This window comes from Rhyacophila brunnea, unplaced genomic scaffold (genome assembly GCF_057557595.1).
Source record: "Rhyacophila brunnea isolate RB1 unplaced genomic scaffold, BYU_Rbru_1.0 scaffold_23, whole genome shotgun sequence".
NCBI classification, from domain to species: Eukaryota; Metazoa; Arthropoda; class Insecta; order Trichoptera; family Rhyacophilidae; genus Rhyacophila; species Rhyacophila brunnea.
Window position 1 is genome coordinate 24,914,569 of NW_028232893.1, and position 25,896 is coordinate 24,940,464.

At 34.6% G+C, this 25,896-nt stretch overlaps 1 protein-coding gene across 3 annotated transcripts in view; it reads left to right on the forward strand.

Annotated features, from left to right (window-relative positions):
• Positions 1-25,896, forward strand: part of LOC147069762 (TWiK family of potassium channels protein 18-like) — a 345,182-nt gene that overhangs the window by 186,859 nt on the left and 132,427 nt on the right. For all 3 annotated transcript variants that reach the window (XM_085950716.1, XM_085950718.1, XM_085950717.1), the window contains 3 exons: positions 11,478-12,148; positions 13,939-14,083; positions 18,159-18,304. In XM_085950716.1, the coding sequence (XP_085806842.1) occupies positions 12,004-12,148; positions 13,939-14,083; positions 18,159-18,304 (436 nt within the window). In that variant the 5' untranslated portion in view covers positions 11,478-12,003. The remainder of the gene's footprint in view (positions 1-11,477; positions 12,149-13,938; positions 14,084-18,158; positions 18,305-25,896) is intronic.

Here is a 25,896-nt window from a genome sequence, read left to right on the forward strand (position 1 = left end):
CTTTATTATTCATCATTTTACTTTGCATTAGTTACACCTTGTCACCCCAGAGGAGGCACAAACTTTCCATATCGCATAACACAATCCAGCTGCGAGCTTTTGAATTCTTAAACTTGCTCGTAAACTTCCGGCGGCCGACTATGAAACTTCCGCCCACGAAGCTTTCGCTGACGGACGTGACGCGGCCTGACGCCCGGAGCCTGAATGTGGCGATCTCTTTGTGATCCTTCGCGGCGAAACAATGGCGGGAAAAATTGACATGAAAGACGCTGGAAGCTCGGCCTAACGCTTTCGCGTACACAAAAATAATGTTGATTTTAAAAAGAGACGTAGCTCGAAATTTCGGTGATTTAAATTTCAGTAAACTAGCTACGATGGCCGCGCGGCTAAAACGTTGGCCTATAGCGTCGTGGATCCCAGGCTCGAATCCTGGGTCTGGCAAGTACACATATTGCTTTTCAATTCGTGTATTAGTCAGAGTATGGACCTAATAGGTTGAGCAAGTGACCGATATCCATTTCTGAATCTGTTAATACAACCTCCACTCTGTGGAGCCCATAAAATCTTATAAGGATCGGACATGGTCGGAAAAAACTAAACAATTAACGAGAAAATGTATTTAGTAATTTTTTGATGCCGGCGGATTACGGATCTATAGGGGGAGTTTAAAAAGGCCACTAACTTTTTATGTTGAGAAGCTGGCGCGCGTTGGAGCTGGTTAGGTGTTCACGCACTCACGCACTGGTAAACGGACGGTTAGGAATGTGACTCTCACGGTTTCACTCGTGCTTTGGGATAAATTATGATAATTAGTTGAGGTTGGATAATAGACGCGATGTTCATTCAGACTGTATCAGATTTAGCGCAACGAAGGTCGAACAGATGCATTTTGGATGAATCACTCTGTAGTTAACGACGGCTTAGCTTTAACAAGCCTAGACGCGTCTGCTGTTCTGAAGTAAATAACATGTAGCGTAATCAACGGTCGACTCATGACCCGTGATTGCTGCAGGTGATAATAATTGGGGATGTGAGATTGGTGGGAAGAATGGAATGAGGGCCACTATAATTGGCCCAACCGATATGTATTTTCTGGGTAATGCTATTGATTTTCAAAATATTAACAGTTTAAATAGATGTACCTAATATTGGTGATTTTAGGAATAGCTGTTAAATAGAAAGATAACGAAGTCCATATTAACTGAAGTATTTGCAATAAAACTATTTCTTTTATTCAAATGAACAATTCACAAGATTTTGAGAATGTAACATTCCATATATTGAACATATTATTACATAACTTTAAAACATATTTGAAATAAATACCAACTTTTACGGGATTTGAACCCGTATAACCGTTGGTGTCGCGCAAATCTGTGCATTAACCAATTATGCCACGAGACTCTTATCTAATAACGATAATTTAAGCTAGTAGGTCATGCATGAAATGCTTATCAAATTGCGTTATTATTGACTATCGTTTTTTGTGTATTAAATCAATAAATATTAAAAACCTTAATTTATAACTAACCAACGTTTGTCTCTCGCCAATATTTTTAGTTACGTTTCGTCTATTTGAACTTGCTAACAATTTATATAATAAACTATTTCTTTTATGCAAATGAACAATTCACAAGATTTTGAGAATGTAACATTCCGTATATTGAACATACATGTATCTGAAATGTTTTCAAGTTATGTATGTGAAATATCTGCAGTTTGATGGGCTGGGTAACCTATGGTGACATTACTGTAACGGGAGTGTTAATTAATAAGAGTTACGTCCTTTTGTAAGACGCACGACAAATTTCCACGTTAAAGCCGAGCATCACAATACCGTAATGAATAGGCAGTAATTTTGTTTTGTAGTTACGCAATGGGTAGGCGAGTAAGTTGTAATGACTTTGTAATTTAATCATTGCCGACGTCTTTTGGGATGTTAACTTTCTGAATACGATTAAAAACACTTTAAAATATTATTTTCGCTTTGATGGCGTTAGGATAATTCTTTAGAGTTAATCGTATGATGTAGTTATAAACTCGTTAAGATATATATTTATTTTAATACATACTGTTGAGATATAGCCGTCTAATAGAATAATATAATAGAATAAAGAAGTACGTGTCGACATCTAGCGCTCGCTCCGCCGAAGCTAGATATTGACTATTGTTTGTAAGAGGGAGATAGATTCTTCTTCCCCTTCTTATGCCGCACCTGTGTGTGTCGTGATAGTTGTCATCGGTTATTTAGAGCACACGCGCATATAAAATGTGATCCTTCTGTATAATAATATTCATGCAGATTATTATAAATAAAGTTATTGTATATTAAAACTACGTTGCTTATTTACGATCCTCAAAACAATCCACAATTCCCAACACATACTATAAGAAAAATGCTTTTATACGTTTTTACTTCAATCTTACCTAATCTTACCTAAGGTCGGCAGGTTATATGAAAGTAGGGTGAAGCAAGTCTTCAAGTACCCGAAGGTACACATCACGGGAGATGGCATTTTGCAGAAAAAGCTCACTATCCGAATGGGAATGGCTGGAGCAATATTCATCTCGATGCGGAATGTCTGGGTCTCACGATTGTACTCGGTCAAAACCAAATGCCGCCTATTCGACGCTTGCATTCTGACGGTGCTGCTTTACGGTAGAGAATCATGGCACCTTACGAAGGCTCAGAGCAACCGTATACTGATATTCGAAAACAGAATGATGTTTGCGACGAATACTGGGTGTGAGGTGGTATGACTTTAGGAGCAACGAGGAGATAAGAGAACGTACCAAGCAGCCTCTCATCACGCTGAAAGTAAAGAGGCGAAGACACGGCCACGTGCTGCAGATGCCGGAAGAGAACTTCAACCTGGCTTGCCTGTTCTTCAAACCGACCGGATTGCAGCGTCCTGGAAGGCCGCTAAATACAATCTACAGAGTGTATAAGGCAGATGCTGGTTTGACCTGGAACGAAACAAGAAGACTGGCGAGCGACAGGGATTCTTGAAGGCGCCGCGTGGTGTCCATATGCTCCAGTTAAGGGACGGATATGGCCAAAGAAGAAGAAGAAGAAGAAGAAACAAATAATATAATTATCAACAGTTACTTATTTCCAAGAAAAATGTTGGAAGCTGATTTCGATGAATGACTTGGTAATAAATCGACGGACACTGTTTTGCACTCGAAGTGCAGCCATTGGTTATTGGAAATACAATTTCTCCAAGTAATTTCATCAATTTGTCTTCCCAGCGAATGTTTTCAAAGAACTAGAGAGAAATAATTTATTATCGTAACGTCGTAATGTCGTTTTGTAGAAGAAAACCACTGCAATTTGCTAATAATTACAGTCAACAAGAAAATAAAAAATAACCGTCCATGCCATGTCATTATCACAGTAGTTCTCAACCTTTTTACTTCTCTTGAAATATTTTTTTTTAATCTCAGGAACCTCTACGTGGTTGATACATTTTATAATGTATATTAAAATCGACTTTTTCAACTTACAAGTAATTTGAGTATACTGGTGGGTGGATTTCGGATCTATGGGCAGGTTTAACAGGATGCCAGACACTGAAATTTTATGATGTTGATGATAGCTTCGTGGTCTGGTTCAGTGACGTCCCGTGGGGGTAGGCAGATTGATCGTCGCTTGGGGGCGGCAGTTACTCGAAGGGCGGCAAATCGAGGAGAATCATTTGGAATATATAGAAATAGCTAGGTACCTTAACTCATTTATTGCTGACAACGCGACTTGCGTGTTTGCATTAGTTGGCCATTATATATAATTAACACGATATTTAAATGTGGTAATTAATTAGTAATTATCTGGTCAGCAGTAAATGTGTTAACTTAGTAATAACAAAAATATCTTTTCATTAACAAATTCAGCTCACTGGTTTTTTCGGGTTCGCGATATCTGGTTTACTGCCGTTGCCCTTTGACGTTCTTGATGACCAGAAACGACACGGGCAGATTTGCGAATAATTAGTCTGATATTTTGTTAGTGATGGATTGATTCATACAGCACATTTCTTAGAAACTGAACTCATGAAAGGATGATAAAAAAACTGTATTAAAATGGAGCGGCATTTTGGCGCTGCCTAGGGGCGGCATTTTATCTAGGGACGTCACTGGTCTGGTTGCACTATTAATCGCGCGGTATTGTTTGTTCGGTTACCCGGTGCGCGGCACCTGCGGTAAACTGTTGATGGATGATATATGAAGTTGATGAATGATGATGATAGGTTGTATGAATGATGAGAGCCGGTATCTGGGCTTGCTAGGTATTCAGAAGTATCAGTTGGACGACGGTCACAGTATATCAAGCTGACTCGCGCGTGGCCCACCTTAAACTTATGAATAAGTCTGTATAATCAAATTAATCAATAAACTGTGGCTTAGCGGTAACATGCATATACGTACCAGTTGTCTTGAGCTAACAAAATTTAACTTTCATCACGGTCAATCATGACACGTGACTGATGGTCTTGTGACAATAATAAATAAGTATGTGTGGTAGGTGGGGAAATAAGGGATGACGCCTATCATATTTGGCCAAACTAAAGGTCCGGTTTCATCCGCCTCAGAGGGAAATTTTCAACTCTGAAGTCCCTCTGAGGCGGACGAAACCGGTCCTAATTTATTATTTAAAAGTGGAATAAGTACTACAAAAAAAATGCGTTTTATTAAATTAAACAACAATACAGTGCAGTTCCACCATGAATTGACAGTTAACAAAAAAAAACCAACCAAAGGTATTTAATGAAAATACTAATATGTTATTTTAGAAACTTATTACTTTTTCAAATTTTCAAAAGTTTCAAATTATGATTTACTCTCTTTTGGTTATGAAAATATCTCAGTTTTGCATTATTATTATGAGAAAAGTACCAAATCGCAGCCTGTTATAAATTCCGGTTGCAAATCACTGGCCTTTGGTATGCAAGATAGAATTTTTAAATTTAAAATACAGTAATAAGACAGTTTATTTGATTTTTTCTCATTTTGTTTCATATTTTTATTACTTGCAAGCAGTAAAAGGTTGGAATTCTAGATATTGTTATTCTATGGTTTTGCTCTAATCTCTTTGTGTCCCTTAATACTAAGATTTATAAATAGTACAGTGGATGAAAATAAGGAATGGAAATGACAATTATTGTATTGTATAATATGTGTCGCTAGATTTCAAAATCATCCAAGTCCACCTTTAGGTATTTTTGAATTTGTTGTGAATTGCTGAAGAACTACTGCTTTCTAACATTTTTGCATTATCAAAATGTGGAATTTATTAATTTTAAATATTCTATAATCGAAATAATATAAACTTTCACCCTTGTGACTGTGTAATTGTGAAAACAAAAAGCTGTTTTTCTCCTATTCACCTATTATGGACTTGGCTGATTTTGAAATCTGGTGACACATAATATGAGAGATTTTAACATAAAGACGAATCATAATAAAGGGTACACAATGGTTGTTTCAACAACAAAATAATATTTGAAACTTTGTATTTAATTTTACAAAAGAATTTATCAGAAATTAGTTAACAGGAATAAATCACTCATTGATTATCAATACCTCTAAATCAAGGGGTGCAGAAAAACAAATTCAGTGATCGATCTACAGCTACCCTTAGTTCGTCCAACCGTGTGCGTCATACATTGCATTAAGTACATATTTTTCACCGTAGCATAATTATTCGCCGTGAGCTTTCTTATCGGAAAGACATGCCGCTATACTATAAAGTCATCTCTATAGCAACGAGATGATAAATAATAATTACAAAATAAAACGAACTTTTCATATACATCGTTTTTAAATTTTCGTATAATAAAAATATTAATAATAATATTAATAAAAAAATTCGTATAAACTTGACTTGACTAGCTTAAACGATCAAAAAAAATAGTTTTTGATAGAAATACTGAATAAATATAGAATACTGAAATGTCATTTTGACATTTCATATTGATTTCCATTGTAACGCACGTATATATTAATATTAATAATTTAGTTGCTAGGACCCCAGACCCCTAGCAACCAATAATAGTGTTTTACTTTTTACGGATTTCTTCCGAAATAACTTTTCATACAAAACAGAATTAACTGAAAATGAATTCAATTCTACTTAAAGATGGCTAAAAGTTTAAAGAAAATTTAAAAATTAAAAGAATGCATTGGCATCGTGTTCTGATATATTCTAAAATTTTCAAATGTCTAGCTAGTCGGGAAGTTAGTTAAAAATCGATTGCAAGATTTGTACCGGACAAATAAGAATACGAGCTAAGAAAAACGTAAGAAAATAAGCTAGTGTTCCGTTAAAATTTCCGGATTTGCGAAGTGTTCCATAGCAGAAAAAGTTTAGGAAACCCTGCTCTAATACAAAGGGCGACCGGTGCAGAGAAACAAATACAGTGATTGATTTGCGGCTGCCTCTTAGTTCGTCCACCCGTGTGCGCCATATACATTGCATACTATTGTTACATATAAATGTAAATTGTACGTATTACATTTCACCGTAGCAAAGTTTGCCGTGAGCTTTCTTATCAGAGAGAGATGGCCATACCCTATACGGTCATCTCTATTATAGCACCGAGATGAAAAAATACGCGTCGTTTGTGGAGTATTGCAGACAATTATGTTTCAATTTTATTAGAATCAATATGAACATTTATTTTTATTTGATTTTTATTGGTTTCAAATATCTGATAATAACGCTATCATTATTGTTATCATATAATATATTTAATGATTTGTATTTCTAATTTAATTACATACATATTTTATACTGTCTTTCCCTTGTATTTCTGCAGTTTTTATTACGTATTTTGTAAGTGTTTTAGGTACAAGTCGGTTTAGAGGGAGCCAGGCGGGGGCCGCGCCAATTTTCATAGCCGATTTTGGCAAAATTCATGAATTCAAGAATGAAACCCTAACCCAACTTAACCTAACACATAATTCAGTATATCGGCTATTTTTAAAAAAATGCGTCTGGCTTCCTGTAAACCAACAAGAACCGTATTTTATTTAGACATTAATTTTATCTCAGTACTATACGACCTAAAGAGGTTGGACCTCAGAATAATGATACTATAGAGAGCGCCTATTGTTCGGCAAACTGAATTCATGTTTCTTGCGTATAACCCTCAATAGAACCTCGATTTTATCATTATCAATTTAACTATGAAACGCAATGGCTTTAATATGGACGAAGCATCTGGAAAAAAAATGACACTCACTTTTTTGTCGGGTCTGCCGAATGGCATAATCTGTTCTAATGCCATTACAATAAAGGTGATATTGCTATAAATTCCGATGCTTTTTGTCGGTCTGCCAAATGGCATAATTCATATTTTAATATCAATATCGTTCGCTCATATTATGAACATTGACACTAGAAACACTGTTCTAACGCCTTTACAATTAAGGTGATATTGTTATAAATTCCCGTTGCGTGATATCTCATAATGGAAATTGCGAAATTTTGTCACGTGACGTCTACCCATTCGATATATGTGCGAATGTCGCTATGCGCGAATTTACTTATTAGCTACTGTACTGAGTGCATTGTCCATTAATAATGTCATTGATGAAACGTCATACCATCGTGTTGCTTCTCAGAACAATTACCAAATTTATACACAACATATTTAACAATATTGTGTTGTACTAAGATAACTAAAAATAATTATCACTTACTTTATATTTAACACAAAAACAATAAATTTTAGCAACATTCACCTCAATCAGCTCGCAATTTTTAAATGAATGTTATCAGTCAAATCTAAATTTACCGGCGACGTTCACAAAAAATATTTAATTCAGACGTAGAAATTCCATCTCACTCCAACGCATAGTGCGGAGATATAAGCGTGTCTAATGCTTACTCACTCGCACTTATGGTTTGTTTTTGTTCAGGCCTTGGGTTGGACGGTTTTTAATTTACGACCATTTATATTTCCGATACAACATTTCACGGCAAACTCTATACGTCAGTGGCGAAGGGTGGAGGTAGGCTGTTAAGATCCGCCATAAATAGTTCACATTAAACTTTGTTAGTCATATGTATTTGTTTTCATTGAAACACGACTACAATTTACCGATGGTGTTAGTTAGTTTTTAAAATTCAATCAAACCCTGCGAAACCAAGTCATAATAAGTGCCTAATAGTCAAAAAATACTTGTCTGTCTAAAAATAAATGCAATTAAATCATACATAACTTTGGATATTTATGGATAGAATAATATTTTTTTATCTATTACAGTTTGGTTTAAGTAGAGATTAAGGGGGGACATGCTCGTCGTAGGTCAAAATTGAGTTTTTATTGTATTTTCAAACCATGATCCTGGACACTCTTTAAACGGTTAGGTACATGTTCAAACACGCGCGTCAATATTATTTTACTCCCTACTTCAATTATAGTTTGTCAATTTATGGCTACGGCCGTATGTTGTAGCTTAACCACTGGGGAATGACAAAAGAAATGGCGTATTTCAAAAAAACACTACCTTATTTTTAGGTCAATAATTATTATAAAGCAATCATTATTCATAAGATGTTTATCACACTTGAATGGTCAAAGACATAGCTTATAATAAGTATCTTTAGAATCATTTTCAAATGTGTTAATCTTGCCGATTTTTTGAATAATAAAATGCCTAATTCTTGTCAAATTTGGGATCACAGAGATTATCAATATAATTTTTTATCGTGAATATTTTACAAAAATTATCTCGTAATAAATTATACTAATGGTTTTATAAATGCGTTGAAAAATTAATAAATGTAAAAAATCTTAACACCACTGCACAGTTATGTACCTGTAATATGACTATATTCTAAAACATTAGAGCGAGAGGTTTAAAAGAATACTATTTTATGTAACAAAAATACTTTATGCAGTCATCAATTATGTTTAAAATAAATATGAGGAATAATAAGGCTTCAAAATTGTATAAATAGATTATCTACAACGTTTAAGGAGTGTCCAGGATCATGGTTTTAAAATACAATTAAAACTCAATTTTGACCTACGACGAGTATGTGGGCCGTTAATGAATTTAAAAAAATGAACCAACAATATGTGTTATATGACGTATTCTTAATCCAACAAAAACAAATTAATATGAATGAAAAAGTGTGCATAATTTTGTCTTATCGCCCAAAATATACCAAAACTATTATGGCTTGGTTTAGGCAGTGCTTAATTGATTTAAAAAAAAAACTAACCACCATCTGTAAATTGTAGTCTTAGTTCAATAAAAACAAATAAGTATGACTGACAAAATTTAATGTGCATTATTAATGGCGTGTCTTAACAGCCTACCTCCACCCTTCGCCACTGGTATACGTACAAATTTCCCTACATGGCATAATACATTCAGGCGGCGTCTCGGATTTTTGAATCACATAACATTACCTGCAAACCTATTCATATTAAAACTATAAAAATAACAACACCATAAAAACAAGTGATACATGATGATGGTATGCAATGTATTTCTTTAAAATTTTGCGAACAAACCAAACTTTAGAGTCGTAAAACTGTTTCCTAGCCATTCCGACGAAACACTAAATAATAATAATGACGCAATATGGGAGCATTTGCAATGTTGTTTTACTCTCTAGTTGCATAGAATTGCATAAAAGAAGTTGGTTAGATTTCCGTATAGGTACCTTCCGTTATTACATATGTATGGGTAATATATGCAATGAGCTTTTACTGAGAGATGCAATGGGATTAATAAAAGCTTCTGTACGATGAATTTGAAGTAGACGATTACATAGATAGGTAGGTATTGCTTATTTTTTTTTTTAATATATTATGTAGCTATCAGTATATTAGTGATCAAATATATATTTTTTAATGTATCAAATTATTCGACCGCAATAATAAATTCTCATCGATATAACGGTAAACAAGTTTACTGTTTAGCTGGATCAGCAGATTGATTGGCGATATGAAATACGGTATCGCAATGGAAAATTAGTCCAATAATCCTTTCCCATAGTATCATATTGTATTATGACTGTAATAATAAATAAAATTCTCAAGCTACTCGTATTTAAACCTCTGACTCGTTCAATATAATTTTGTACGGGAATATAATGTTTATGTATTACTTTTGACTGTATAAATAACGAATAACGATTTATCAAAATGTCACTCGAATCTAAGTACCTGGCTCGTAACTATCTCAGTAGATTATAATATGTACTGTCATTGTATTTATACTATTGTGCCGATTGTTGCCGCTGCAAATAAAACTCGCTCCTGCATACATCTTCGACTTCTTCATCATCATCTTCAACAGAATAACCCACACATTTAACACCACAGTGGTAACACCAACAATTATAATATAAATAGTTCAGTAATCTATTTCGTTTACTGCACTTAATATCTTTCGTTAGGTTACTATTTCTTTTATTTACACGAATATTTCACAAGATTTAAGAATTTACCATTCTAATTATTGAACATACTGACATGATTCTCAAAACACTGCCAATAAAATGAAATGAAAATATTGCCAATAGAAAACATCTTTTTCGAAAAAAGTAAGACACCCAGCAGGAACCGATCCTCCGTCTTTTGTGTTTCATGCCCTTGTGCATTACCGCTATGCTACGACTACCATGCTTAATTGTGAAAAATAACTATTGGCCTTTTTAATACCTGCTCATAAGCGCTCTCCTAATTGAGTTACGGTAGGTGAACGATTTAAACTACGTAACCTTTACAGTGTTTCCCAAAGTGTGGCACGCGTACCCCCTGCGGTACGGAAAGAGTTTGGTGGGGGTACGCGCTGCACAGGGTTTTGGCTGCGCCTAGTACAACAAGCATTAATACGATACCAATACAACATCCATGCTAGAAGGTTTCTTGCATGCGGAAGAAGAGAAATTATTGGAATTAGCTTCAGACTGATTCTTGAATCATAAATATAAGGAGTGTACTTTAACATCATTCTGTTTGCAAATGCAACATGTGTATCCAGTTTTAACAGAGGAAGTCCTGAAATACATCTTGTACAAGTTGCCTTTTCAGCATTAAAAAAAAGGAACAGGCTTTTGGATGTAGAACCGCATCTCAGATTAAAATTAAGGGAGCCAAATTATGATGATCTGTCTCCACATATAAACAATTTCATTCTTCTCATTGATTATACCTAATGAATGTTATTTATAATATAACGTATTTATATTTTATTATGAATGAATTTATTTTTCGTTTATTATTATTTTGTTTATGTACTAAAAAAGGAAAAAAAATATTTTTATTATATTAACGTATAATACGCATTTTTTTGACGAGGGGTACTCAGTGTTACGAAAATTATCGAAGGGGTACACAGATGTCGAAAGTTTGAGAAACACTGCTTACACCATGGAGGGTGCAGTATAGTGCTTGCCCAATAATCTTAATTATCTGAGATTTATTAAACAAAAATGTGATATTTATTTTTTTCAGATTGCTGAGAGAAGAATCTAAATCGTGCTTATCAAGAAATTAGCATTTAATAAAAATAAAACTGCCATATTTTTTGCTCAATAATAAACACAAAACTTTTTGTCTTTTTCAACGTAATATTTTAATTGTTTAAAATACATTATTTGAGTATTTTTGTAATTAATATCTTCAGAAAATAATATTAATAAAAAAACATCTAATAAATTTCTCAAAAATAATTCCATTTTTTAACTTAAAGTTTATACTCAACGACATCTATCTAAAATACTAAACTTTAAGTGCAGCAGCAATTTTAATGCAAGATTGTTGTGAAGTTATCATAAATTCGTTAAGCGTAATATAATCACAGTATGAAAGCTGTAATAGAGTAAAATGTTGGCGGTAGAATTTTTTATTGATAAACAAAGTAGAGTCAGTTTAATACAAGCTGGCGCCAGAAAGTGGAGGGTTACTTCGACGAGAAGAAAATTGGGAACTTTTTGAATAGTGTTAACATAGAAAAAGTGTTTAGTTGCTTATATTCAAAATGGAGAGAAAGCGCTCAGTGAGGAGAAGACAGGTGTACAAGGAACCCATGACAGAGAGACTGAAGGACTATCTGAGACAGTTCATTGCTTTTATGTTTAGTAATGTTGGAATTATTGGACTGGTCGTTGGATACACAATCGCAGGTGAGTTTTATTTGATTTATATATTACATAATTTGTCGCTGTAGGATTGGTTTCCCGAATAGACCAAATGTTCAGGAGACGAAAACAAATTTCATAATCCTATATTTAAATACATGGAGATATTAAAATTGTTATTTTTACAGCATATGAATGATGTATTCATTACCATTATAAAGTAATTTAAAGAAAGGGATGGTTCTCGTCCAATTAGATACAAACAAATATTCTGCATTAAGAGGTCGATTTCGACAAAAACGGATATTCGGGAAACCAATCCTATAGCGACATATTAAATACCCATGCTTTTGCGTTTTCGTACAATGCAATTGAAGAGTTAATTAATTACATTGAGCAGTGGCGCAGGCAGGGGGGGGGGGCAAGGGGCCTTGGAAATTCTCAAACAAAAATTATCAGAATGGTTTTAAACATTGAAAGCCAATAAACTATAAAAAATGATGGCAAAAAAATGATTTGTCATTCTCCAGCACCCTTTTTAGAAAAATTTTAGAAATATTTAGAAACCCAATCCCTAATGGAACTGCCAAAAAATTCTATGCTCCATTTTTAAAGTAGATGTATTAAAAATCGCTAATAATTCACTGTATAAGCACTCTTAATTTGAACTAAACCACAATTTGAAAAACGTTAATATAGTGTTTCACACTGCCTTTAATCTTAACGATAGGTAGGGGCCCTCCAAATATCCTAGGCTGAGGGCCCGTTTTAGGATGTGGAGGCCATGGTGTAGGTACACCGAGTGCAATAGACATACGACCGATAAACGAGAAATTGGGCTGTGTTGTGTTGAGTAGGTTTGTGTATAAGATGCAATAATACTTTTTGTTTTCCATTTTCAATTAATATTTTGGAACCTCAATATTAAAAAACCAAAAATCGACGATAAATATTCGGCGAAAAGAACGACTACACCTACTGCAGTCGGTGGTGGTGTAAATCAAATGAATTTTTTTTCAGTGGAATTCGGCATAAATAAAAACGGTTAATCAACGGTTACCGCCACTATGCCTCCAATTAAAAAAAAAAACTAGGAGAAACTGTACAAATATGTCGCCGTGTATTGTGAAAATATGTAATAATAATTATATGAAGAAGAAAAAGAGCCTATGGGACTAATGTACATTCTCCTCCTTGGGCTCCCCCCAATATTAAATCCTGAGTGCCGCACTGATTGAGTCATTTACATATTCGTATTTATGGTGATATTGACAAATATTCTGGATTAGGTATAGTGTTTAGGTGAAGTGTGCAGTTAATTATTTTCCCCCATTTAGGTATGTCTTTAATTTTCATTATGGCCAGATTTAAATATTTATGTAGTGCTGTTATGTTGTTTTGTTGTTTAGTATTTCGTGAAGTGTTTGGAGGTCAAGAGGTCAATTTCATGATTATGTTGTCCAAAATATTACAATATATAATGGAAAACTGCAAAAAATTAATCAGCAAAATTTTATTATATCAATATTTTGTAAAGCACTAATAATCGCCACCCAGATTACAAAAATTTGAATAAAATACTGAAATAAATAACTTACACGCCAATAAAAGATTGTGATCAATTTTTAAACATAACTTTTATAAAATATTTTACGTAATGGATTTATAAAGGAATGCTATTATTTTTTTTGTTACAATTCTTTGATAGTCTAATAACGAACTGAGAAGCCATGACCTTACATATTATAGGATGGGGGTTGTCAACGATAAATAAAGAAATTATTGTGGTATTGTAGAAAGAGTCCAAATTAAACATTGTTATCATTAAATTTCAGGTGCCTTCATGTTCATATCGATCGAAGCAGAGAGCGCACGAGATCTGACTGCAGATGTTCTTCTGATTAGGAGCAAAGTGGCTGGAAGACTTTGGGACCTAACTAACCAAGTCAATATTTTAAATGAGACCGGTTGGTTTAACTTGTGAGTTTAACTTACTAAGTAAAGTTTAAAGTATGTATTTATATATGAGGCGTCTAATTACAAAAAGCGACAAGTCCACAATTCAATATTTTCGGCAAACAACATTTTTATGTTTCAAGCTTCAATTATTTGTTTTAACGTGAGATTAGTTTTTTCCGTTGTATTCTATGTTGAAATTAGAAACAAATGGCAATTAGTATCCGCCGATAAACTCTTAAATGTAATAAATATAGGCAAAATAAAATTGGACGTAGCGCTACTTGTACCTCACTTTTTAATTTATTCCGCATAAGGCACATAATTATTTCCGTGGCACTGTCATGACTAAGCCAAATGCTGCAGCATGGGAGACGCCATTTCCAATAGTGAACGTTCCCTTAAACACGCGCGAAATCAACCAAGCTTTAAATAATTTATGAAAAACGGACTTGGCGCTTTTTGTAATAAATCGAGACTTAAAATATTTTTTTTCGTAGGGTTATGTCGCGTTTGGAATTTATAGATCAATACATATTGTGTAAAATTATACAAAGAATACGTGCGTATTTTTTTCTCGATTTTAACCAAATGTGGACTTATCGCTTTTTGAAATTAGACGCTTCTTATATTATTATAACATTGTATCGGTTAATATAAATCGATTATACCAAAATCCAAAACACCAATTACAGCTCAAAAATTATACTTTCTGCACAGGATCATTTTCAAAGTCTATAAGATTGTCTTCAACTGTTAATATCAGGTGTATAGCGTCGTATCTTATGTAAGCATTAGTACACATCTTGTACATTTGAAAATCAAGTGATGAAAAATACTTCGAAAATAAAGCAGATAGTTAACTATTTCTTTTATTCAACGAATAATTCACAAGATTTAAGAATGTACCTATTCTGATTATTGAACATACATAATTTTGAAAAACACTTTCTGAGAAAATATATTATAACGGGAATCGAACCCTGCATCTCCCGGGTTTACGCCCCATCTGCACATTACTTCTATGCTACGCAGTGACATACTAATTGCGACAAATTTTAACTATTGGCCACTTTTAATACCCACTCATCAGCGCTCTTCTAAATCAAGCTACTTTGGCAATCGATTTTTGTTTATTAAATCAAAGTAGATACCTATTACTTTAATTACTAATTATTTAGAATAATTAGACTAATTAGAATGGTACATTTTTAAATCTTGTGAATTATTCGTTGAATAAAAGAAATAGTTAATTATAAATTATTAGCAAGTTCAAGTAAGTTACAACATAAAAAATATTGGAGAAATCCACGAAGTCGGTTAGTAATTGAAGTAATGTCTAGCTAGTCGGTAAGCTAGTTAAAAATCGATTGCAAGATTTTTACCGGACAAAGAACCAACGGACAAATAAGAATACGAGGTAAGAAAAAAATTGTAAAAAATACTCCCCATCGATTGCGAAATTCCCATATCTGTAGTTATTTTAATAAAAATGATACAGCCATTTTAGTAATTTCCCGTATCTGATCATTGCAGAAATAAACCTGTAATAGCCCGTATCTTGCCTCTAAGCTGTCGAGTGTGTTGCATGACGTGTATTTAATTCAGCTTCAAAATTAATTTATTATTCAGTTGAAAATGTCCCTTTACACTGCAGTTCCACCATGTATTGACAGTGACACAATAAAAGAAAGTTAGTTATAATATAACAAATTTGGATGTTTATCTTTAGGTACGAGGGTGGGTCAATAAGTCCTTAGAAAAGCCGACAGGTGGCGCGACTAGTACTGCAAGCGGTTTGTTTTCATGCAGCGGCACTACCGATTCAGTATGCTGCGAAGTTTCAATCAGATTGGTCGGGTTGTTGTGTGTTTCTCGTACATTTAAAAAAAAAATTTGCTTGTGGAAAATGGAAAAATGGAAATGGAGAAAATTGAGTTTAGAGTTGTTATTAAACATTTTAATATAAAAGGGTTAACAGCAAAGGAAATAAAATATGAGTTGGATTTAGTTCACGGCATATCTGCTCCTTCACTTGCAACTATTTATAACTGGTTAAATGAATTTAAACGTGGTCGTACATCAACAAAGGATGAACCACGCTCAGGACGTCCTGTAGAGGTGACTACACCAGAAATGATCAATACAATCCACGATATGGTGTTAAGTGACCAAAGATTAAAGTTGAGTGAGATAATTGAGGTTACAGGGATCTCAGAAGCTAGCGTCATTTCTATTTTACATGACAAATTGGGCATGAAAAATATTTCTGCAAGATGGGTGCCGCGTTTGCTCACAGTCGACAATAAACGCAGTAGGGTGGTGGCCTCTAAAGCCCTGTTGTCGCTCATGCAACGCAATCCGGATGAATTTTTTCGTCGCTTTGTGACTGTAGATGAAACATGGATACACCACTATACTCCCGAGACGAAAGAACAATCAAAGCAGTGGATTGCGAAGGCAAACCATGTCCAAAGAAGGCGAAAACCGTAAAATCAGCTGGTAAGGTTATGGCTACTGTATTTTGGGATGCACGTGAAATTATTTTCGTTGACTATTTGGAAAAAGGAAAAACAATAACAGGGGATTATTATGCATCTTTATTGGACCAGCTAAAAAAGAAAATTGAAGAAAAACGGCCTCATTTAAACAGGAAAAAAATTCTCTTTCATCAGGACAATGCCCGTGTTCACACATGTTTACGATCAATGGCTAAAATTGAAGAATTGAAGTTCGAATTGGTCGACCACCCACCGTATTCGCCAGATTTAGCCCCCAGTGACTTTTTCCTTTTCCCAAACTTAAAAAAATGGCTAAGTGGACAACGTTTTTTTTCAAATGAAGAAGTCATCGATCGGACAAATGCTTATTTTGAGGACCTTCCGAAAACTTATTTTTCTGACGGTTTAAAAAAAATTGAGAAACGTCTAACCAAATTTATTGAGCTCCAAGGAAATTATGTTGAGAAATAAAAAAAAAATACAAAAATAAAACCTGTTTTAATGCTTTTTTCTAAGGAATTATTGACCCACCCTCGTATATATAATAATATGTCACATTTTATTGGATGTTATCATTATATTAGGTGTTATGTGCTTTGCTTTAATACTTTTTACGTTAGGGGTTAATGGCTTGCTATATAGTTACATCATGTGTAAACTATTAACAGTCAGATACGGTATATTGAATATTTAGTTTTTTGTAGCTTCCTGCACAATTTGTAAAAAGTCATTTACGGGATATTGACATTAGGCCATCGTTATGTCAACCTGGAACATGTCAAACATGGAACATGGTTTAGTTCATGGGTGGCCAACCTTTTCAGCAGCCGAGAAATATATATTTTATATTAATAAAATAAAACAAAAATGAGAATCCAACATATTTATTAGATTAGACTTTTTTTTAAATAATAAAAAATAAACAAAATAATATAAAAATAGTAAATTTTAGTGAGAAGTTTGATTTTGTGTGGCAGAACTAAGTGCATCAATATCGATATCGAGTGAGGTTGTTCCTACACGCAAACAGTTTTCCAAATGCACATCAGTGATTCGTGTTCTCACTTGGGATTTGATATGCTTCATCCGACTAAAAAGCTGTTCACATGTGTAGGTGTTTCTAAATAGTGAAGTCATCATTATAGCATGTTTGTAAAATGCAAGATATTTCTTCTTGTCCAAATATGTTATGTAAAACTCTTCCAAACCAACCTGATGGAATTTCTCCTTCAACTGTTCATCGCAACATATTACACAATGTTCCATTTGTAAATTTCCCGGTAATAAATTCACGTCTACGGAGAATGGCGTTGCAAATGCAGCAAAAAGCACACGGTGCTTTTTAAAATCTTGAGCCAATATCGAATCTCAATTTGCGAAATTAGCACAACTAGCGGTAGCATTTGATATTATTTTTATTTTCTCACTGCTCCACGGGCTACAAATTGACACCCAGTGGGTCGCATGCAGCCCGCGGGCCGCGGGTTGGCCACCCATGGTTTAGTTAGTTTAATGTCATTTATTTATAAGTAATCTGGATGAAATACCATAATAGTAGATAGTATCTAAAAGTGTCTAAGAGATCTTCATATTTTCAGTGTAGCAAAAGAATTGCTGGACTACCAGACAAACATCATAAAGGCTGTGAAAAATGGCTACGACGGAATCGACGATCCCGAGGAGTCGAAGCAGTGGAGGTTCTCCGGAGCTTTCTTGTACTCTTTGACAGTCATCACGACTATTGGTAAGTAATCACTGTAATAAAATTATTATATCATGCACTAGAAAAAAATATCAGGTGGCAGTGTCACCTGTCAACATTATTGTCGATGCTCTCAACAATATTATTTTTTTATATAAAGGGCAAAGAATTATATTGTAACAATATTCAGAGCAAAAGAATGCGTCGCTTTTAATAAGTTCTAATATTATTTATAGATGGGTAAGTATTTATTTTGATAAAGCCGGTATAATTTTATGCGAGTTTCATTGGTTTTGTCTAAAATACATTTTTTATTATTGTAAAAAAAAACTTTAATACAATAATATAATATTGAACATACATAATTTTGAAAAACACTTCTGAGAAAATATATTATAACCGATAGAAAATATCTTTTTGAAAAAAGTAAGACACCCGGCAGAAATCGAACCTGCATTTCTTGGGTTTACGCTTCGTCCGCGCATTATCCACTATACTACGAGGTGACATACTAATTACGACAAATTTTAACTATTGGCATTTTAATACCTGCTCATCAGCGCTCTTCCAAATCAAGCTACTATTGGCAATCGGTTTTTGTTTATTAAATCAAAGTAGGTACCTACTACTTCAATTACTAACCGACGATACGGATTTCTCCAATATTTATGATGTAACTTACTCGAACTGGCTAATAATGTTTAATTAACTATTTCTTTTATTCAACGAATAATTCACAAGATTTAAGAATGTACCATTCTAATTATTGAACATACAAAATTTTGCAAAACACTTCTGAGAAAATATAATATTATAACCAATATAAAAAATCTGTTTGAAAAAAGTAAGAAACCCGGCTGGAATTGAACCAGCGTCTCTTGGGTTTTTACCACTATACTACGACTGCTATTACTTTAATTACTAACCGACGTCACGAATCTCTCCAATATTTTTCTGTTGCAGCTCACCTGAACTTGCTAATAATTTTTAATTAACTATTTTTTTTATTCAGGTTAGTAATTAAAGTAAAAAGTACTTTAATTTAGAATACAAAAATCGATTACCTACCATAACTCAATTTAGAGATCGCTTATGAGCAGGTATTAATAAGACCAATAGTTAAAATTTGTCGAAATTAGACATGGCAGTCGTAGCATAGTGGTAATGCACAGGGCGCGAAACCCAAGAGACGCTGGTTCAATTCCAGCCGAGTGTCTTACTTTTTTCGCAAAAGATTTTTTCTATTGGCTATATTTTCTCATAAGTGTTTTCAGAATTATGTATGTATATGGCTCTATTGGTCTCTTAACTGAAATCAATTTTGTACAATTAATTATTATCCTATGTGAAAATGGGCTGATGTAAATATTTACATTTCTAGTAAATCCCGCAGGTCGTAAATAATAGCGTGTCGCTCCTCGCTGTTAGTAGAAGTCTATATTAAGTGAATTGGTATTTGACTCAAATTTAATCATTCACCTATTTAAGTGGTATAACATTGAAAGTGCATCACGTAATATTAGAATCCAATTAACCCATTGCACACTGACAACCGATGTGGAAATCCCACACAAGTCATCCCGCAGAGACGACGCACCGCCAATTTACATGACGTACGACACTGACTTAAGTCTTCATTGAAGCGATGCAAGCACCCGTGCATTATTTCCATAATGTGCCAATTCGAATGCTACCCTAAGCTGATAACATAGTAAAGATTATAATTATTTTCTTTTATTTTGTTAACTGTCAATTATTCATGGTGGAACTGCATTGTATTGTTGTTTTTAATTTTAATTTGTAGTACTTTTGATTTTGTTTTGTCATTTGTTGAAAATGTCCCTCTGAGGCGGACAAAACCGGTTCTAATCTATTGATTAAAAGTGGAATAAGTACTCCAAAAAAATTGCGTTTTATTAAATTAAAAACAACGATTATAATTATGATAGAAAGTATATATTACTAAGCATGGCCCCCAAATTCTGAAGCGGGCCTCTAGGCCAGGATTATTGTCGGGCCCCCCTACCTATCGCTAGGGTTAAAAACAGACGCTGTACAAAAACGTTTCCCAAATGGTATTCCAGGTGAAGTTAAGGGTATTCAGTGTATCTTTAACGATTTTTTGTATTTTTCAATAAATTCATTAATTGTGTTATGAAGTTTTCGAATGTCGACACACAATATTCAAAATTTAGATCACACAATCACATATTTTATAATGACAATATTCTTAAAATAAAATAGCGCCGCAGGCGACTTTTTACCAATAGAGCAAATTTGTAATGTGTGTTTATCTCACTTATAATATAGATGCGCCGCGCGGGGCCCCCCCGAGAACCCGGGCCCCCAGAGTAGAGCCCTGTCAGCCCCCCCCTTGTGGGGTCCATGTTACTAAGTATAAATAAAAAAAATATATTAGATCTTAAGTATAAACTTCAGTGAAACGCAAAGAAACCCAGTTTCGAGAAATTTCCTCGCATTTTGCTATGTACCTATTGATATTAAATAATAATAATGTACAATAATATTAATTACAACGAATTTTCAATGAACTATACGTATGTGCCTCGGTTAATAAAATTAATTCATGAGATTTTTATAACGGATTTGTTTTGAATTGTAAATTTAATCACCATAAGAGATTTTTCCCATAACAAAGCAGGGGCTCCCAACCTTTTTGTACACTAGAGCAATGTTTCTTAACCTTTTTACATCCGTGGAACACACAAAAATCAAAAAATGTTTTGCGGACCATCAACATTGGAATAAAATAATAAATATTTATATTTACACTATTTTTGAAACAATTGTCTAAATATAATACAACCCCACTTCAAATATTGGGTTTCTAGGTAACTAGGAACTGAAAAAAAATATTGGAGCAACCCCAAATCCACCGAAAATATTATGAATTATTTGAAAGATGAATTTTATTTATATTGTTGTGAAAAGAAGCTGATTTTTTGATTTCTTGTTTTGTAAATAATTGGTACCTATTCAGATACTTTTTAAAAACCATGCTTAACAAAATATCAAAGATTTTCATAATATTGAAGAAATAAAAGCTATATGTAATATAATGTTTCTGGTTGGTCCAAATATATTAGCCCTCATTCTTTTCTTCCCACCTACTTCCAAATCCTTATTTATTATTGTCACAAGACTAGGCAATCAGCAATTACGGGTCATTAGTCGACCGTGATTGAATAACATTTAGTTGAGTGACATCAGGAAAGCGGTCGTGTGCGGGCTTGTTATAGCTTAGCCGTCGTTAACTACTGTGACTCAGAACGCATTTATGTTGGAACTTCGTTGCACTAAATCTGATACGGTTTGAGCGAACGTCACGTCTATCATCCATCCTGAACTTGTCATCGTCATTCATTCCAAAATCAAGTGAAATCGTGAGAGTGACATTCCGAACTGTCCGTTTACCAATGCGTCAGTGCGTAAACACCAAACCGGCTCCAACGCGCACCACATCTTTCAACGTAAAAAAGTCAGTGTCTGGCATCCTATTTAAACTACCCACCCCCGAGATTCGTAATCCACCAACCAGCATCTTCAAATTATAGTCCACTGCTAAAAGCGCCACTAGTTATTTTATCGTGTTAAATTTAATTTAACTACTTCTATAACAGAAAGCTTTTGTATCTTATTAATTATTTCACATTCAATTACCGAGATATTATTTTTTTTTAATTATATTAAAAGTTCCTTCTTCGTTGAATGTTGAATGATTGCGTAAGTATGAAGACGAAGGACGTCTGTCAATGTAGAAATACGCTATTTCGACTCATTATACGTATTAACAACATTGAAATCTTCCAACGACTATGACTTTAGCCTTAAAATATAGAATTTAATATAATATAAACTATGTACACCTATAGAGAGAATTGCCGCTTTTGATTGCATTTGATTGCATTCAAAGCATCAAATGCATTAACCTTTGAATGCAATTACGTGATGCGTCTATTTTATTAGCTGATACTATAATAATACGAATGGTTATTAAGAGGATAATATAGTTTATAATATGGAAAATACACACTCGAAAGGTAAAACGGTGGCCGCTGCTTTCACCCAAAAGTTAAATCATTTCAATGTACCACGAAAATATTTTGGGTTGATTATGAAGAGGTTTTGAGACAAGCCAACAAGGCAAGTCAACGTATAGTTAAGTACTATCAACTGTTAAAATACTGTATACTATAGCCATATTTTCCACAGTGTGAAACATGATTTACTCTAATAATAATGTAGGGAAAAGTAAAGGTAACCTCAGTAAGAGGATCAATGTCCAAGACGTTGGGATCTGTTACGAGTGACCCAGGATAGGAAGGTGCTCTACAAGCTGGTTGCAAAACTTTGATAAAATACAGCACCAAAACAAGAAAAAGAAGACGTTTGCGTCCACCAAACTACAGTGGCCCGCATCACAACCAGTCTTAATCGGGCGTATCATGTGACTCAGTATTTTTATGACTGAGAATGTTTCAGTAGCACGTCGGGGTCACCACTTATCGGGGGATGTTTGACGTCGGAATCTTACCCCTGATGTTATGTATATTATGTTCAGATGGTTGCGTCGTGTGTGTGACATGTGATGGGCAGCATTGAAAGAAACACAAGTTGGTATTTCTATTATTCTATGGCGCAAATGGATTTTTTGTATTACACGGCACTGTGAAAAGACAGTATATTAATTTAGGCTTAGAGTAAAGATTTATAATATAGCTTTTGAAATAGATATTGAAAGGAAACGGCGAGCTGCTCGAGTCTACTACATTAATTTAGGAGGGCACTATGAACAATGTGTCATTTCCGTTGCGTTCTTGTCTATGCTCTAGAAATGAGCATATACAAGAACATATCAGTTGTAGGGTTTTATAAAACCTCTACAGTTTCTCTAGACCGAGGTCGCCATGCACTCAAGTGTGCTTTGACTAAATTTACATGACTTAAAATTAATAATGCCCATGGAAGAGAGGAGTATATAAAAACAAATAAACAGTCATACCTTCGCCTCCATTGCTAAGGACATCGATCGCTGAAAGTACAGGCTTTCCGAACAAATTCCTTTCATCTTGAGCGAACCTCTTATGATCTGGTTGTCAATAATTATCTTGGAGATGCATACTCTTGCGGTCTTTTTCTTTCAAAATGCTGCTCGTATCTACCTTACCAATATGGCTGAAGAATACAACAGTACGCTTAGTACATGAAGCCATGAAGTTGTATAATGTAATTTGTGGCTTAGTTAGCTATTCTACAATGAAGACTTCCATCTGCTCATGGCAGTAGCGAAGGTTTAAGGTAGGATGTAGAGAACTGATATAAATAGTGCACACTAAGCTTTGTCTGATCAAAGTTGATAAATCTAAAACACATAAAAATACAATTATTGATTACGATACTTATTTTTAACCAATATCTTCTGCGGCCATGTCCGCCCATTAGCAAAAGCATATAGACACCACACGGTGACTTCAAATATCCATGTGACTTGTCAGTCTTCTTGCATCATTCTAGGTCATACTAGCATTCCGTAACTCCGCTTTATATACTCTGTTGATAGTATTTAGCGGTTTTCCTGGATGCCGAAATCCAGTTGGGTTGTAACAAATCAAGTTCAAATTCTCTTTAGGGGTCCACATCACGTGGCCGAGATAGGTCCAACGTCACCTCTTAACTCTCAGCATAGTGAAAGGTTACTTGGTTCACTATCTTATCTCCTCGTTACTCCTAAAGTCATACCACCCCACACTCAGTATCTGTCGCAAACGTTGGTTGTCAAAGCTTAGTACACAGTTGCACTGAGCTTTCGTAAGGTGCCATGATTCACTATTTAATATTTAATAGGCGGAATTTGGTTTTAACTGAATACAGTCGTTTGTTCCAGATACTCTGCATAGAGTCAAATGTTGGTTCAGCGATTTACATTCAGATAGCGAGCTCTCTCTGGGCGCCATATACCGTGATATGTATCCCCAGGTATTTGAAGCTGTTGGCATTCTCGATGTTTTTCCAGTCACTAACCAGAAGGAAATCCGGATCAGGACAGATCATATTTTGCAAAATGTCAGTTTTCTTCGCTTTCTTCTTTGGGTTTAAAACCAATTCGAGACGAAATGTCATTCAGTATCTACCCGTATTGTATGGTAATTCGTATTATTTAATAATTTATTTGTATATTCCCGTATAATTGTGTAATATTCCTTGGTTAGGCCAAATATTCTTTCGACCATGTCCGATCCTAATAGGATCATATGGGCCTCCACAGAGTGGAGGTTTGTTGTTAACAGATTTTATTTTTACGAGAAATGGATGTCAGCCACGTCTTGTTCAACCCATTAGGTCCATACGCTGACTCATACACAAATTGAAAAACGATGGCCGAGCGGCCATCGTGGGTCAAATATATTGGCCATCATCTCTTATTTCCCCACCTACCTCATATTCTAAGTTATTTCTAACGCAAGACCAGACAATGAGCAATTTCGGGTCATAAGACGACCGTGATTTCAAAAAACATTCAGTTAGCTCAAAACTACGAACGGGTTCGTGTTGCCGCACCGCGATATACAGAGTGATTCAAAAGTTACTTCACGGCAGCCGTCGCGCGTGAGTTAGCTCGAGTGACATCAAGAAAGCGGTCGTGTGCGAGTTTACCAGTGCATGAGTGCGTGAACACCGAACCGGCATCAGCGTGCGCCAGCCCTTTCAACATAAATGTGAGTGTCCGGCATCATGTGTAACCCCCCCCCCTAGATCCCAAATCCACCACCACCATCATCTTCAAATTACAGTCCACTGCTAAAAGCGCCACCATTCCCTTTAAGAGGTACGTAATATGTTGACTGATGGTTTATACTGCCTATACTTGGTGATTTATCAGAAATCGATCTATGTATACAACTTGCAGACAGGGTGGTAATAAGATAGGGGCATAATTTGCTGCACCGCCGCCGGTAATTGGTGATATTAGGTAATTAACCGAGCGGCCGTTGAGCGGGGTGGTACGGTAACTTTATTACCATATAAATGCATAACGCGTAGCACGGGTTGCAAAATGCACTTTACTCTACATATATAATATAAGTATGGCTTGTAACAAAATCAGTTAAGTCCAAAATTAATTCTGGAACATAAGTTATAGGAAATCTTTTTCTTTGCATAACTTGTCCGGTGAAACTTAGCCATCAAATAATCTGGGGCGTCCTATTTAAATTAATAATTTAAAATATAATATATTTTTTCCATGAAGTTACTGGTGCGATCGTACCTATATTCTATTGTACCAGGCTTAGCTTTAGGGAACCAAAAACACTTTACTAATAACTAATTTACCTTTTCTCCGATTGTATTTTAACCAGTTGGTATATATTTTTATTATTTCATCTGTCAATGCGTTTATTTCCAGAAAATCGAAAATAACTAGGCTTATTTTCAAACGCATAATGGTCAACCAATCTTGTACAGTATACACAGCAGTAGGGAACTTTGTTAGTTATTAGTGTTTGTTTTTATTGAACTAAGACTACAATTTACAGATGGTGTTGGTTAGTTTTTAAAAATCAATGAAACCTTGCCTAAACCAAAAAATAATAGTATTGGTAAATTTTGGGCGA